This window comes from Oncorhynchus mykiss, chromosome 23 (genome assembly GCF_013265735.2).
Source record: "Oncorhynchus mykiss isolate Arlee chromosome 23, USDA_OmykA_1.1, whole genome shotgun sequence".
In the NCBI taxonomy this organism is placed as follows: domain Eukaryota; kingdom Metazoa; phylum Chordata; class Actinopteri; order Salmoniformes; family Salmonidae; genus Oncorhynchus; species Oncorhynchus mykiss.
This window is the reverse complement of record NC_048587.1, coordinates 20,088,091-20,103,581: the sequence shown is the minus strand read 5'-3', so window position 1 is coordinate 20,103,581 and position 15,491 is coordinate 20,088,091. Positions and strand designations below refer to the sequence as shown.

The 15,491-nt window shown below is 41.7% G+C and overlaps 1 protein-coding gene across 1 annotated transcript in view; it reads left to right on the top strand.

Annotated features, from left to right (window-relative positions):
• LOC110502421 (PDZ domain-containing protein 8-like) overlaps window positions 1–15,491 on the top strand; it is a 66,807-nt gene that overhangs the window by 32,422 nt on the left and 18,894 nt on the right. The window contains exon 3 of the mRNA XM_021580447.2: window positions 6,699–6,801. Coding sequence (XP_021436122.2) covers window positions 6,699–6,801 — 103 coding nt within the window. The remainder of the gene's footprint in view (window positions 1–6,698; window positions 6,802–15,491) is intronic.

Sequence of the window (15,491 nt, the reverse complement as noted above, 5' to 3'; positions counted from 1 at the left end):
ATGGCCTTGAGATAGAAGCTGTTTTTCCAGTCTCTCGGTCCCAGCTTTGATGCACCTGTACTGACCTCGCTTTCGGGATGATAGCGGGGTGAACAGGCAGTGGCTCGAGGGATTATATTTTTGGCCTTCCTGGAGGGCAGGTAGTTTCCCCCCGTGATGCGTTGTGCAGACCTCACTATCCTTTGGAGAGCCTTACGGTTGTGGGCGGAGCAGTTGCCGTACCAGGCGGTGATACAGCCCGAAAGGATGCTCTCGATTGTGCATCTGTAAAAGTTTGAGTTTTCGGTGACGTGCCAAATTTCTTCAGTTGAAGAGGTGCTGTTGCGCCTTCACAATGCTGTCCTTGTGGGTGGACCATTTAAGTTTGTCTGTGATGTGTACGCCGAGGAAATTTAAAACTTTCCACCTTCTCCACTACTGTCCCGTCGCTGTTTCTTGAAGTCCACGATCATCATTATCGTTTTGTTGACGTTGAATGTGAGGTTATTTTTCCTGACACTACACTCCCAGTGCCCTCACTTCCTCCCTATAGGCTGTCTTGTCATTGTTGGTAATCAAACCTACCACTGTAGTGTCGTCTGCAAACTTGATGATTTGAGTTGGAGGCGTGCATGGCCACGCAGTCATGTGTGAACGGGGAGTACAGAAGAGGGCTGGGAACGCACCCTTGTGGGGCCCCAGTGTTGAGGATCAGTGGGGGGGAGATGTTGTTTCCAACGCTCACCACCTGGGGGAAGCCCGTCAGAATGTCCAGGACCCAGTTGCACAGGGCGGGATCGAGACCCATGGTTGCGATCTTAATGACGAGTTTGGAGGGTACTATGGTGTTAAATGCTGAGCTGTAATCGATGAACAGCATTCTTACATAGGTATTCCTCTTATCTAGATGGGTTAGGGCAGTGTGATTGCGATTGCGTCGTCTGTGGACCTATTGGGGCAGTAAGCAAATTGAAGTGGGTCTAGGGTGTCGGGTAGGGTGGAGGTGATATGATCCTTGACTAGTCTCTCAAAGCACTTCATGACGACGGAAGTGAGTGCTATGGGGCGATAGTCATTTAGCTCAATTACCTTAGCTTTCTTGGGAACAGGAACAATGGTGGCCCTTTTGAAGCATGTGGGAACAGCAGACTGGGATAGAGATTGATTGAATTTTTTCCATAAACACACCAGCCAGCTGGTCTGGGCATTCTCTGAGGACGGACTAGGAATGCCGTCAGGGCCGGCAGACTTGCGAGGGTTAATACGTTTAAATGTTTTACTCGCGTTGGCTGCAGTGAAGGAGAGCCCGCAGGTTTTGGTAGCGGGCCTTGTCAGTGGCATTGTATTGTCTTCAAAGTGAGCAAAGAAGTTATTTAGTCTGCCTGGAGCAAGACATCCTGGTCCGCGACGGGGCTGATTTTCTATTTGTAATCCGTGATTGACTGTAGACCCTGCCACATTCGTCTCGTGTCTGAGCCGTTGAATTGCGACTCTACTTTGTCTCTATACTGACTCTTAGCTTATTTGATTGCCTTGCGGAAGGAATAGCTACACTGTTTGTATTCTGTCATGTTTCCGGTCGCCTTGCCGTGATTAAAAGCAGTGGTTCGCACTTTCAGTTTTGCGCGAATGCTGCCATCAATCCACGGTTTCTGGTTGATGAAGGTTTTAATAGTCACCGTGGGTACAACATCACTGATGCACTTGCTAATAAACTCAGCATATACATCAATGTTGTTGTCCGATGCTATCCGGAACATATCCCAGTCCATGTGATCAAAACAATCTTGAAGCGTGGAATCAGATTGGTCGGACCAGCGTTGAACAGACCTGAGCACAGGCGTTTCCTGTTTTAGTTTCTGTCTATAGGCTGGGAGCAACAAAATGGAGTCGTGGTCAGATTTGCCGAAAGGAGGGCAATTTCCTTTAGATCTGACTAAAATAAATAATGGATTTATTGTGATGGTGTATATTAAATTGATTTATTAGACTTTTTTTAAATGTAGATGTTGGAAAGGCATGCATCAGCAGCTTGTTTGCGCGGAGGCCTTGAGATGCTAAACATGTTTATGTTAATTAGCTGCAAATTACCGTGAGACCGGCAGACTTTTGCATGACAACCAGATGACACAATTTCATGACCTCCAGAGCCCTACTCTGGGCCAATGAAAATGTGTAAACATGCCAGCTCTGGGTCTGAGCTCTGTCTCCTCCACCCTCTCCTGATGGTGGTGTAAGCCTTTATGTTGCTTGGGTCTGGTATAGTAGTGGAGTGGCTGCAGACGGTAGGACATCCAGAAACCGCTCCTCATTAATAATGCACAGTCCCTGCCCATTATGAGACCAGGCCAATGCTATGACTGGCTGGCTGACACACCTATCCTCACAGCTGCTGCAAATGGATACCCTATTACCTCACTGGGCCAGCCAGACATGTCTGACAATGACAACCATCCACCTCAACTTACCGTGTCCAATATTGGGTTTGTCTATGTGGAATTCCATTGGGATGGTGCCAAATGCAACCAAACTGCAAGGTCTTAGTTTTTGGGGGATAGGCAATGCATTTTTAAGGAAAAAAAGGTTGTTGATATTCAGAGGAATATCAGGATATTCTACATAGGCCTGAAATGTACAGTGCACAGGTCCGGATGAATATTTGATCGATTGCAAATTGCAACAGGATCTCTTTAAACTGCCTATCATGTTCTTTATGTTCTCTTAGTTTTGGCTACTTTCTGTCTGGTTACTACCAACAGACGGTGAGAAACCTCTAAGTTAATGATAGCATGCTTGCTTTTTCTTGCATACAAAATACATCGCTAGTGAAAGTCTAAAATTCAATCTAAAAAGGGATTACATTTTTTTCCCCTCCAAATTAATACAAAATACACATTGCATATATAAATGCATATATTTTCACACCCCAGAGTTAATGCTTGGTGGAAGAAGCTTTGGTAGTAATTCAACTGTGACTCATTTTGAATAAGATTTTGCCAACTAAGCACAACTCTTACTATACTTACTCAGCTATAGTTTTTGTCAATATTGCTCTAGCTCAGTCAATTTGGTTGGGAATCGTTGATGGACAGCAATATTCAAACGTAGACTTTGGTGTTAAAATCTGTGTAATTCTCCAGCTGAAAAATAAAACTCAGACTGCTGTAGGTTTTCCTCTAACTTTTAACCTGGGCTCCTTTTTAATATTTACATCCGGACAAACTCCCCAGTCGCTGCAGGTGACGAGCACATCTATAACCTGATGCTGCCACCACAATACTTGAAAATACAGAGGATCAACAACTTTGCTTTCACTCCACATTACTGGCCTGTATGACAAAGTGAAAAGAAGAAAGCTGGTGTTAAAAAATCCACTCCAAATCATCCATTCTGTTTGCAACAAGGCCCTTAAAGGTAAACTTAGCGAAATGACATTGCCACGAGCAGTAGGTTGTGTTGATCTGTAGGAATAAAATCCAAATGAATCTCTTTTTTCAGATGTAATTGTAAGGCATCAAAATGTGAAGACTGTGCAAGGGGTGTGTAGACTTTCACTAGGCTCTGTATGAATATAGAGTTACCAGTCAAATGCTTGGAGACACCTACTTATTCACTTTTAATTATTATTATTATTTTTTAAACTATTTCCTACATTGTGGAGTAATAGTGTTGACTTCAAAACTATGGAACCATGTAGTAACCAAAAAAGTGTTAAACAAATGAGAATCTATTTTATTTTATATTTGAGTTTCTTCAAAGTCGCCTTGATGACGGGGTGGCAGGGTAGCCTAGTGGTTAGAGCCAGTAACCGGAAGGTTGCTAGATCGAATCCCCGAGCTGACAAGGTAAAAATCTGTCGTTCTGCCCCTGAACAAGGCATTTAGCCTACTGTTCCTAGGCCATCATTGTAAATAAGAATTTGTTCTTAACTGACTTGCCTAGTTCAATAAAAGTAAAAATAAATAAATTAGCTTTGCACACTTGGCATTTTCTCAACCAGCTTTTCTGGGAGTTCCCACATATGCTGAGCACTTGTTCGCTGCTTTTCCTTCACTCTGCATTCCAACTCATTCCAAACCATCTCAATGGTGATTGTGGAGGCCCGGTCATCTGATGCAGCACTCATGCAGCACTTCTTGGTCAAATAGCCCTTACACAGCCTGTAGGTTGAAAGCACAAACCAGATGAGATGGCGTATTGCTGCAGAATGCTGTGGTAGCCATACTGGTTAAGTGTGCCTTACATTCTAAATAAATCAGACGGTGTCACCAGCAAAGCACCTCCTCCATGCTTCACGGTGGGAACCACATATACGGAGGTCATCCGTTCACCTACTCGGCATCTCACAAAGACATGGCCGTTGGAAGCAAAAATCGCAAATTTGGGAATCATCAGACAAAAAGGGCAGATTTTCACCAGTCTAATGTCTATTGCTCGTGTTTCTTGACCCAAGCAAGTCTCTTCTTATTGGTGTCCTTAGTGGCCTGATTCACGCAGTTTCCTCACGCAGTTGATGTTGATGTGTCTGTTACTTGAGCTCTGGGAAGCATTTATTTGGGCTGCAATCTGAGGTGCAGTTAACAAGTTACATCAAGCACTTGATGGTTTTTGTGACTGTGCTTGAAGACACTGTCAAGGTTCTCAATGTTCTGTGTTGACTGACCTTCATGTCTTAAAGTAATGGTCTGTCGTTTCTCTTTGCTTATTTGAGCTGTTCTTACCATACTGCCACTGACTGATTTATAAATCACTTGGTCTTTTACCATATAGGGTTATCTTCTGTATACCACCCCTACCTTGTCACAACACAACGGATTGTCTCAAAAGCATTAAGAAGGAAACAAATTACAGAAATTAACTTCTAACAAGGCACTCCTGTTAATTGAAATACATTCCAAGGTGACTTCCTCATGAAGCTGGTTGAGAGAATTCCAAGAGTTTGTAACGCTGTCATCAAGGCAAAGGGTGGCTACTTTGAAGAATCTCAAATTTAAAATATATATTTGTTTAACACTTTTTTGGGTTATTACTGTGTTATTTCGATGTTTTCACTATTCTACAATGTAGAAAATAGCAAAAATAAAGAAAACCCCTGGTCAAGACAGAAGAAGGGTGTCCAAAGTTTGTGGTCGGCTTTTACCCAAATTCAGAGAGGAGCTCGAAGATTTTGCAATCAGTCCGTGACAGTATTAATTAAGTTATCAAGTCTGTGTAAAATGTGCTGTCTACCACCACCAGATGGAGACATAGTCAGTATATTGTTAATCCAGAATCCACACATCTTGTATAAATACTGCACTTGTTGTATACAGTAATTGGGGACTCAATGGATTTAAGTAATGGGTTTATCCAGTGGTCTAATTGAGGAAAATAAAAAAAGGTCACTACCGTTTCTTTTATTTGCTTTTTTAAACACTTGTCAGTTGTATTTTTATGACCATAAAATTAAGTAAAAAAAATCTACATTTTGAAACCATCAATTTCAAATAGGTCTACGTACTGTATATTGTAGAAATGAATCCCACAATACACAAGAATACTCTCCTATGTATTAATTTGACAGTGAAGCAAAAACTTTTCATTTGGCTCTATACTCCAGCATTTTGGATTTGAGATGAACCGTTTCATATTGACACTACAGAATGTCACTTTTTTTTTTAGGGTGTTTTATATAACTGTTTTACCGTTTAGAGAGAAGTTTATGAAAGAAAGAACTTTTATGTATCTAGTACCGCCTATTTGAAGGAGTCATAAGTAGTCAAGTGTAGTATTTGCTCCCATATTCCTATCACACAATGACTACATCAAGCTTGTGACTCCGACAAAATTGTTGGATGCATTTGCAGATTATTTTGGTTGTTTCGGGTTATGTTGTGCCTAATAGAAATGAATGGAAAATAATGTATCGTCTTTTTGAAGTCACTTTTATTGTAAATAAAAGTGGAAGTATGATCTTTGTGCGTCTTAACTTTCTCATCAGTATTCAGGATTATCCATCGTCATGGTAGCATGACATTAATGTAGAAGTGTTCAGAAACATTTTCCATTCTTATTTACAATAAAAAACAGACTCCAAAATGACACCATACATTATTTACCATTCATTTATATTGGGGCACATCATAATCTGAAACACAACCAAAACAAACTGCAAATGCATCCAACAAGTTTGTGGAGTCACAAGCTTGATGTAGTCAATTTGTGCTAGGAATATGGGACCAAATACAACACTTGACTACTTTTATACACAAGTACATTTGTAAAAATACTTATGACACCTTCAAATTGGGGTATTAGATACATAAAGTGCTGTAAAACAGGTATGTATAAAAAGAATACCCTGAAATAAAAAGTGACATTCTGTACTGTCTCCTCATATGAAACATTTTATCTTCCAAAATAAATCATTATGGGAGTGTAAATAGCTCAACACTTCAAATGTGCAGATACTACTGCTATACTACAGTAGTTTATGCTTTTCTTGTGTATTTTCATCACTACACCAGGGGGCAGCAATAGCCTTGACAGTGTTTGTTTGCTTTAGTATCATTGCAACCATTGGTCAGGGGTCTCTCTGATACATCTTAGTAGCACCAGAAAACATAGTGGCATCAACAGGTTTACATACAGTAGGCTATGCACTATACATAGGGAGACCAAGAGAATCCGCAATGATGTACTGTCTAAATGAGCTTTTTGTTCTGTAATTTCTCCTTCAGGCTGTTTATCCTGGGCTCGTATGACAGAGAGACCTACGTGCACTGCACCTTTGAGCTGAGCAGCCATGAGTGGAAAGAGAAGACGCGCAGCTCCATCAAAACGGTGGGCTTCTCTTAAGATACTGTTCCCCCCCTCCCCCATGTAAATCCAATTGTTACATTTTGGCAATGGTGTTTAACTCTTATAGATGAGGTACGTTTGTGAAACGTTAATTTGCTAAATACAAAACACCTAATGGTGACATTTATCGGTTTCACTGATTTTTATACATTTATATTCACAGATATTAACATGATAGAGACCATAGCCATTAGAGAAGAAGCATGACATGCTTGATCTATTGACACAAATGTTTTAACTTCCCCCCCATCTGAGAAGTCAATTACCCCCAGTAACATTTTGAAAGAAAACAAATAATCAGGCCTTAGAGCAAACCTTTTCTAATTGCAGCAATTCAGAGATATTAGCATTTTCACATTGGGGTTTTTCGGAAGTAACGCCTAACGACCATTTGGGACTGAAATGTCAAGTCTAGGCTAATTGCTGACTCCACCGCTCACACATCCCAACGCTGCTTCTTTCTGTGTGTATAACTGTCATTTGTATTGGCTCAAAGTTAATTTTAGTTTCATTCAAGAGGTAATTTCCCTGAACAATTATTTCATATTCATTGTAATTAAAGGAGCAGCTTCCATCCTATCCAGCAGGGGGCAATGCCACTAACATTTGTTCTTCGCTACGTCTCTTCCAATAAATGTCTCAGTAAGCCTTATTTACTGAGTATCCTCTCAGTAAGCCATGCTTTCTAGCATGACATGATCTGTAAATTACAGTTGTGTGTGTGTGTGTGTGTGATGTTTGTTTTAAAGAGGGAGCCAATGAACATCATTTTTATTTTACCCTCATTAATTTGAGAGAGACCTAATTATATCTCTACCATTACATTTTCCCATATTAAGCTTGTTTGAGTTTTACGCTTTGCTTCAAACTGTGTTTTTGTTGTTGCTCTGTAGCCTACAGTGCATTCAGACCTTTTCCACATTTTGTTACGTCACAGCCTTATTCTAAATTTGATTGCAAAATTCCCTCATCAAGCTACACACACTAACTACCCCATTATGACTTTTTCATTTATTTAATTTTGTACATTTTAGCAAATGTATTAAACATTTTAAAACTGATATGACACTTACATAAGTATTCAGACCCTTTACTCAGTATTTTGTTGAAGCACCTTTGGCAGCGATTACAGCCTCGAGTCTTCTTGGGTATGACGTTACAAGCTTGGCACACCCATATTTGGGGAGTTTCTCCCATTTTCCTCTGCAGATCTTCTCAAGCTCTGTCGGGTTGGATGGGGAGTGTTGCTGCACAGCTATTTTCAGGTCTCTCCAGAGATGTGTGATTGGGTTCAAGTCCGGGCTCTGGCTGGGGCACTCAAACATATACAGAGACTTGTCCCAAAGCCACTCCTGCGTTGTCTTGGCTGTGTGCTGAGGGTCATTGTCCTGTTGGAAGGTGAACCTTCACCCCAGTCTGAGGTCCTGATGACTCCGGAGCAAGTTTTCATCAATGATCTCTCTGTATTTTGCTCCGTTCATCTTTCCCTTGATCCTGACTTCTCTCCCAGTCCCTGCCTCCCAGTCCCCACAGCATGATGCCACCACCATGCTTCACCGTAGGGATGGTGCCAGGTTTCCTCCAGATGTGACGCTTGGCATTCAGGCCAAAGAGTTCACTCTTGGTTTCATCAGACCAGAGAATCTTGTTTCTCGTGGTCTGCGAGTCCATTACGTGCCTTTTTGGCAAAGTCCAAGCGGGCTCTCATGTGCCTTTTACTGAGGAGTGGCGTCCGTCTGGCCACTCTACCATAAAGGCCTGACTCCACAGAAGTACTCTGGAGCTCTGTCAGAGTGACCATTGGTTTCTTGGTCACCTCCCTGACCAAGGCCCCTCTCCCCCGATTGCTCAGTTTGGCCAGGCAGCCAGCTCAAGGAAGAGTCTTGTGGTTCTAAACTTATTATATTTAAGAATGATGGAGTCTGCTGTGTTCTTGGGGACCTTCAATGCTGCAGACATTTTTTGGTACCCGTCCCCAGATATACGGACATATCCTTCAACCTCATGGCTTGGTTTTTGCTCTGACTTGCACTGTCAGCTGTGGGACCTTACTTACACAAGTGTGTGCCTTTCCAAATAATTTCCAATCAATTGAATTTACCACAGGTGGACTCCAAGTTGTAGAAACAGCTCAAGGATGATAAATGGAAACAGGATGAGCTCAATTTCTATTCTCATAGCAAAGAGTGAATACTTACACTTAAGGTGTGTTTATTTTTTTTATATGTTTGCAAAAATGTCAACCTGTTTTTGCTTTGTCATTATGGGGTATTGTGTGTACATTGAGGAAAAAAATCAATTTCAGATTAAGGCTTTAACAAAATGTGGAAAAAGTCTAAGGGTCTGAATACTTTCTGAATGCACTGTGTGTAATAGTGCAAGTGATAGCCGAAGGCAGTAGCCATTTTTGTAAAAGCTATGAATCACAGACATGCTACAACACATTTTCCTCAAACATTCCTTCCAATGTAAAACCTCAACTGCAGCTGCTGAGGTAAGTGTTCAACTTGCCCGGTGCGTCCCTCTAATGGCTCCTCTACAGACAGATCTTTTGCCAGCTCTCCATTAATATGCAACCTAGAGATGCAGATGCAAAGTGGCATTTAGGCTTTTTTATCAGCCTCTTCCAGCTTGTGTCCCAACAGGACTCCATGCTAAGGATTAAAGGCGATACCATCTGAAAAAAGGTCACTCTCTCTCTCTTTGCATATTCCTTTGCATTTTTTTCCAAGAATGATCGCCTGAGATGAGGCCTAACTTTCCTCTGAACTGGGCTCTTTGTGTGGCACGTATTTCATGCAATTTAACTACTTTCTCTCTCTCCCTCCCTTCCTCCCTTGAGCAGCTCTGTCCTCAGAGTAGCATTTTTCCAGGAGAATTGGTTCAAGCTTCTAAATTATATTATTGACGGTGTTTTTCACAGCCATTTGCAGCTGTCTGTAGATATTTACTTAGTTGTTTCACACAAAAGACATGCACAACACTGGTTTCCATTGCAGAGTGCTGCAAAGCCTGCTCTTGAATAACCTGTTTGCAGAAAGAAAATAGTGTTGTCATTTATACTAGTTGTGTGGTCACAGTTGTAGCTTAGAGTATGGTGTAATTTTACTGGTAAATGATTGTAAACCAGGATAAGGTTTGAGCTATCTGCTTCCGTTTTACTCTCACCTTGACCACCCTCCCCTACATTGAGTTATAGCACGGTTTGCATTCCTAATATTGATTTTTAGATGCGTTTCCCTTCCTATTGTAGACTAGAGGGGGGGCTCGCTCCCTTCACACTCCTTCCTGCCATCACATAATACCCAGACATACCCCTTTTGTGTCATCTACCCGTCTCAATATGTGTAGGGGGAGAGGAAACGTTGCGGACGCTTGGGTAAATTTAGCCTTTTTCCATGACCAAGCTGGGCTGGGTTTATTAGTGACAGGAGGCCTGTGGTGCAGACTGCTCCGCCTTACGTGTTTGCACATCTGCCCCATTGATTCCATCATCAGCCATCAACTGGCCCCGAGTGCTGATGCTTTCTGACAGCCTACCAGACGATGTGTGTCTGTATGTGTTTTCTACATATGTTTTCTTATTTGTGTGTCTATAAGTCCATCTCTTTAGTACCAAAATGTTAATGGTAAATAACCAATTTTTTTTTTTTTACATGGTCCTTCTGTTGTCCAAATGTGCCTGAAGGTGTGTGCTTAGATTAGAAAGTGATTGGCTGAATGGCTATATCTAAGAACTGATGTCTAGTTCTCCTCAATGACAAAGGATGTCCGGGTTCAGCACTGCACTACCCCCCCCCCCCCCCCCCCCCCCACACACACACACACACACACACACACACACACTTATTTTTACTACACATAAAGGGAAATGCACTGCTCTGTCGATAGGATCACCTCAGCCCAGTGGTTAGGAGATCATGACACTGCGAAAGAACACAGCGTTTCTCACCAAAGAGCAGTCCATCTCTACATCTCTCTCACTCTCTCCATCATCATTACTGTTGGTCATGGGAATGACGCAGGCAGACAATGTCTCTGGCTGGAGTTAGGAGCTGTCTCTCTGAGGCTCACTCTCTTCAGCTGGCTGGAGACTAGTGAGTCTGTCTGTACACAGTTAGACGTAGTACTGTGCACGCACAGCTCGTTCAGAGGAGTTCCCCACAGACAAAAACAAGACAAGACGTAAAGGTGCTCACTGGGCATCCTTAATTCCTGTGACCTAGAGAGCTTGTTTGCTTTTATTTCCTTGCGATTTTGTTTCTTTTATTCAGCATTTTTCTGTGTTTCTGTCCCTCCCCGTCTTTCATGAATAATCAATAAGACATTTCCTCACTTTTCACTGTAAAGGCATCTGTCTGCACACTAGGTTTGGTTTGCTCCAAGCAGAACTGGGCTGAAGTGAATGTCTGTACTCCCTTAAAATACCTTTGCTTGAGAAATGAGAAAAAATAGGCACTAGTACTGTTTGTCCCCCTTGAGATGCCGTAGCCAGTATACACTTCCTCAAAATAGTCTGAATTCATCTAAGACAGGGGTGCCCAGACTTTAGTTACGTACGATCTACTTTTCTGCTGCCTCTAAAAAGGCCTCTCTTATCATTTCTCCATCCTGGAACGGTTTATTGTGCTTTGCTAGTATGCGACTCACCCGGAATGATGGAATCGTGGCTGCCTCTGATTTTGAGTTGGGCCTTGTAAAGATTGATTGTTGGGCAGCTAGTTGAGACTTCAACTCTTACTTTTCTCTTACGTAGTTCACTTTGAGCTGGAAAGTCACTTTCATATTTCTTGTGAACAGTTTTGAAATGCCTCTCGACATTTCCCTTCTTAGCAAGAGCTATTTTTGAATAGCAGATCAGACACACACATTTAGAATTTGTGGCAAAAAAAATCATCTTCCTCCCACTCACTGTGAAAGTGGTATTTCGATTTCTTGCTGCTTGGTTCAGCATTCATATTAAAAATGGAACCTCAACTTCATAGAAAAAAACATAGTAAAATGACAACTACCACTGGAATAACAAAGAATATTCTGTTACAGGTCTCGCAAGCGTGGAAATGTAAACGTACTAACTTCAGACGGTTGCTATGGTAGTTACAGTTTGGAAAACAAATGTAGCAGCTATAGTGCTGCGGGTTGGTCCAATTGTATGTCTATTATGCAGTTTAAAAAATGAAAAAATATTTTGGCTGTGCAGTAGTATTCGAGAAAGAAGCTAACCTGTAAGCAAAGCATATGGTGCTTCAGAACAGTGGACCTCATTATTTTTAAGCAGACTCGATGGTAACGCTGAATTGCCCCAAAAAATCAAATAAATTGTGCATACATTTTGAAACTTTTTTTATGCGGTCTACTAGAAAGAACGTTGCAATTGACGGGTCAACCGCGATCAACGTCCTGGACACTAATGGTCTAAGATATCTCAAGAAATCTGTAATTTTGTTGTTTTTTAGGGGTAGGTACCTTGCCAAAGACCAAAACGAACAAATAACATCACAAAATGCCATCATAATAGATGCACAAACTGTTTCGCATGGGAAGCATGTGGACGCCTTAAGAACTGTCATTTTTCTGCATCCTGTTTTCACAAAGGATCCTCTCTCATTTTGCCAGTTCACCTGGAACAACTCCATGTGTCCATCTCTGCAGTCTGGCCTTCAGCATCTACCCAGTGCTGGTTTGGAGCGATCGAAAGGGAGCACTTCCTGTGTCCATTGGTGTCATCAGAGATACTCTGACGCACCTCTTCACTCCCCACTGTTTGATGTTCCACTCCGGCATGTGTGCGTTCCTGTCTCTTTTAATCCACCTTGTGCATGGCTCGCACTGACAGCTGATGAAAGGCAGTCAATTGACAGGTCTGTCTCCCTCTCTCTCTCCCCCTCCCTTTGACCTCGCCTGCCCCTGCTCATTCTGCCCTGCAAAGATGAGGTTCATTCAGGCGATGGGCTGCACACAACCCCAAACTCCACCATACAGGTCAGGTATACACAGTGCAATTACTGGCTCCTTTGTTGTGTGGCAGAGCTATAAAGCTCTTCTCTTGAGGCAAATGTTTGATTTACATGGAGAGGATGTGAAAAAGTAGATGGTTTATCAGGTATTTTTTAATTACTTTCATCGTGTTGGTGTGGCTATTAATTTCCCTGAGGGACAGTGATAATGTACAGTGGTTGCGCCACTAAAAGTTTTGTGATTATGCTGCGGGACTTAGGTAATGTGTGGTTTAGTACGGTACCCTGCGTCACCACTTCATTGCTCCAGACCAGCGCACGGGGGAGTTGGAGCACCGATTATGCTTTTGTGTCCTACTGTGTCTCTGACAATGAATGGGTGACATAAACCTAAATATAAACTGATAATTGTGCATGATTTCAGTATTACTTACTAAAACTGTTGTTACACTAAGGTTTTTATTATTTATTTATTATTTATTATTATTATTATATTTTGTTAAGATTTTGTTCTTACTGTAGGCCACTCCCGATCGGTCACATTATACAGCGCCTGAGTGGCACAACTGTCTAAGACACTGCATAGTAGTGGCATGCTGTGTTGCTACAGATGCTGGTTCAATACCCGTGCCGGCCTCGACTGGCAGTCGCATGAGATGACTAGGTTTTTGGTTTCTCTCCCTCTAAAAACAGAAATAAATAATTATAAAAAACAAACTGGCTTTATTTACAAATTAGTAACGATGTCTCACGCCATGTTCAAGGATGGCCTTTTTCTTGCTCATTTTATGTTATTTGAATACAAAATCATCTCCAAAATATATTTTTTTTCAACAAAGCTATTATTTATTAGTTTAGAATTATATAAAAGCCTGTTGAATATTCTCACAGATATATTATTAACCCTGTTATTAGCAGGACAATATATATTGGTCATGGCTCCCGAGTGACCCACAATGGGACTGCCTTGCAGTTCTCCTGCTGTATCCACTGAAAGCGTGCGAGGTTCAAGGCACGGGGGCAGGGGCCACGGGATGGGCCGCAGAGCCGCGCACAGAAGACCGACCTAGCCCGCAGGGAGGGAGGGAGGGAAGGAAGGAAGTAAGGACCCCCACCTCGCCACACTGGCAAAACTTTGAGGCATTGCACTAATAATGTCGCTGACTAGGGAAACGTTCTAGCTGTTTGTTCTTAGTGCCAGTCTGCACGTTCAACCTAAAACAGTGTAACTAATACTGGCATCTTTATGCTTTCGTTAATAAAATAATTATAAAAATACTCTTTCAAAATGCAGATGTTTATTTAGTTATGGCTCCATAACGAATTACTATGGGAATAAATATCACTGAATTACAGAAATATCCTCCAATCCTCTATATGTAATTATTAGCGGAGAGAAGTCATTTTTCGATATAACGAAGGCCAACCGTAGGCGACATGAGTCTCACTAGTGTTGAGTAATGTGCTGTTAAAAGTGGTGTAGGTCTTATTTATTTAAAGAGCATATTGAAGTTAGAAGCAATAGAATTTGAAGCAATAGCCTACAACTATTTTAGCACAGTATCGCACTGCTCTGAAACAAGCATGGGGACTGGTCTTGATAAATCAATGAGATTTTTATTTTCACTGAATTTCCATTTGGGTATTGGTTAGACTACAATTAGAAAATTAGGGAATAAAAATGTTATGCTCGTAGTGAAACCTTTATAACTAGGCAAGTCAGTTAAGAACAAATTCTTATTTACAAGGACAGCCTACTCCTTCCTCCCTATCGGGGAATTGAACCCCGGTCTTCCACGTGCCCGCATGACATGGGGATTCTTTAGCGAAGTAGTCCAGTACTGTACTCCCGACCGTCATGTTGTACAGTGCCATATTTTCCGTTCCATCCTAACGGAAACCCCAAGTTTTTTTTGTTTTTCTTGGAATAGAAACATCATAATATGAATCAAATTAAACAAGTAACTTTTCTTAAAATCTGTCCCGTATACTATGTTCTTACAAAAAAGGCTATCAAATGCTTCTCAAAGATGCCCTCTGGTGGGCAAACTAACACTAACTAGCATTAATTCTACCAGTGATTCACACGTAAATAACGTGCCATAAAATTCTGCGGCACCATGCAAGCTGCACCGCAGTACGCTGCAACTTTTAAAGGATGAACCACTGTAGGTAACAAAAATGCCTTTGACACATATTAATGGATCGAAAATGTATGTGGAAAATGTATTGACATGCATCAACTCCTCTCAAAAGCCAGTAAAATACTTTTATTTCTTAACCCAGTGGGGATAGTTGATGATCTAGCCATTGGAGAACTGCTGTCACCTCAATATCTGTTACATGGCAAACAAATTGATTGCCGGATTGTGTGACACTTATCAGCGCCTTCCTCCTAGGTGTGGCCAATAAATGGCCCACTATAATTCTGTTTACAGCTGTGTGTCTGCAAGGTGGGAACAGATTAAAGACACAGACACCAGGTCTCGTAGGCTGTTTGTTATCATCATTGAATTTACAATCGATTCACCTCGGAGGGTGAGCATGACAGACCTCGCCACAACCACATTACTGACTTCCTGTCATTTGGGCTCGGAATGCCTTCATCTGATGCCTTGGACAGCATCACTCATTTGAGCGTGAATGACCTCACGTTATTTGCTGCTGTATGTCAGAATTGTCCCAGGTTCTGAAAGAAACATCAATACTGTGAGG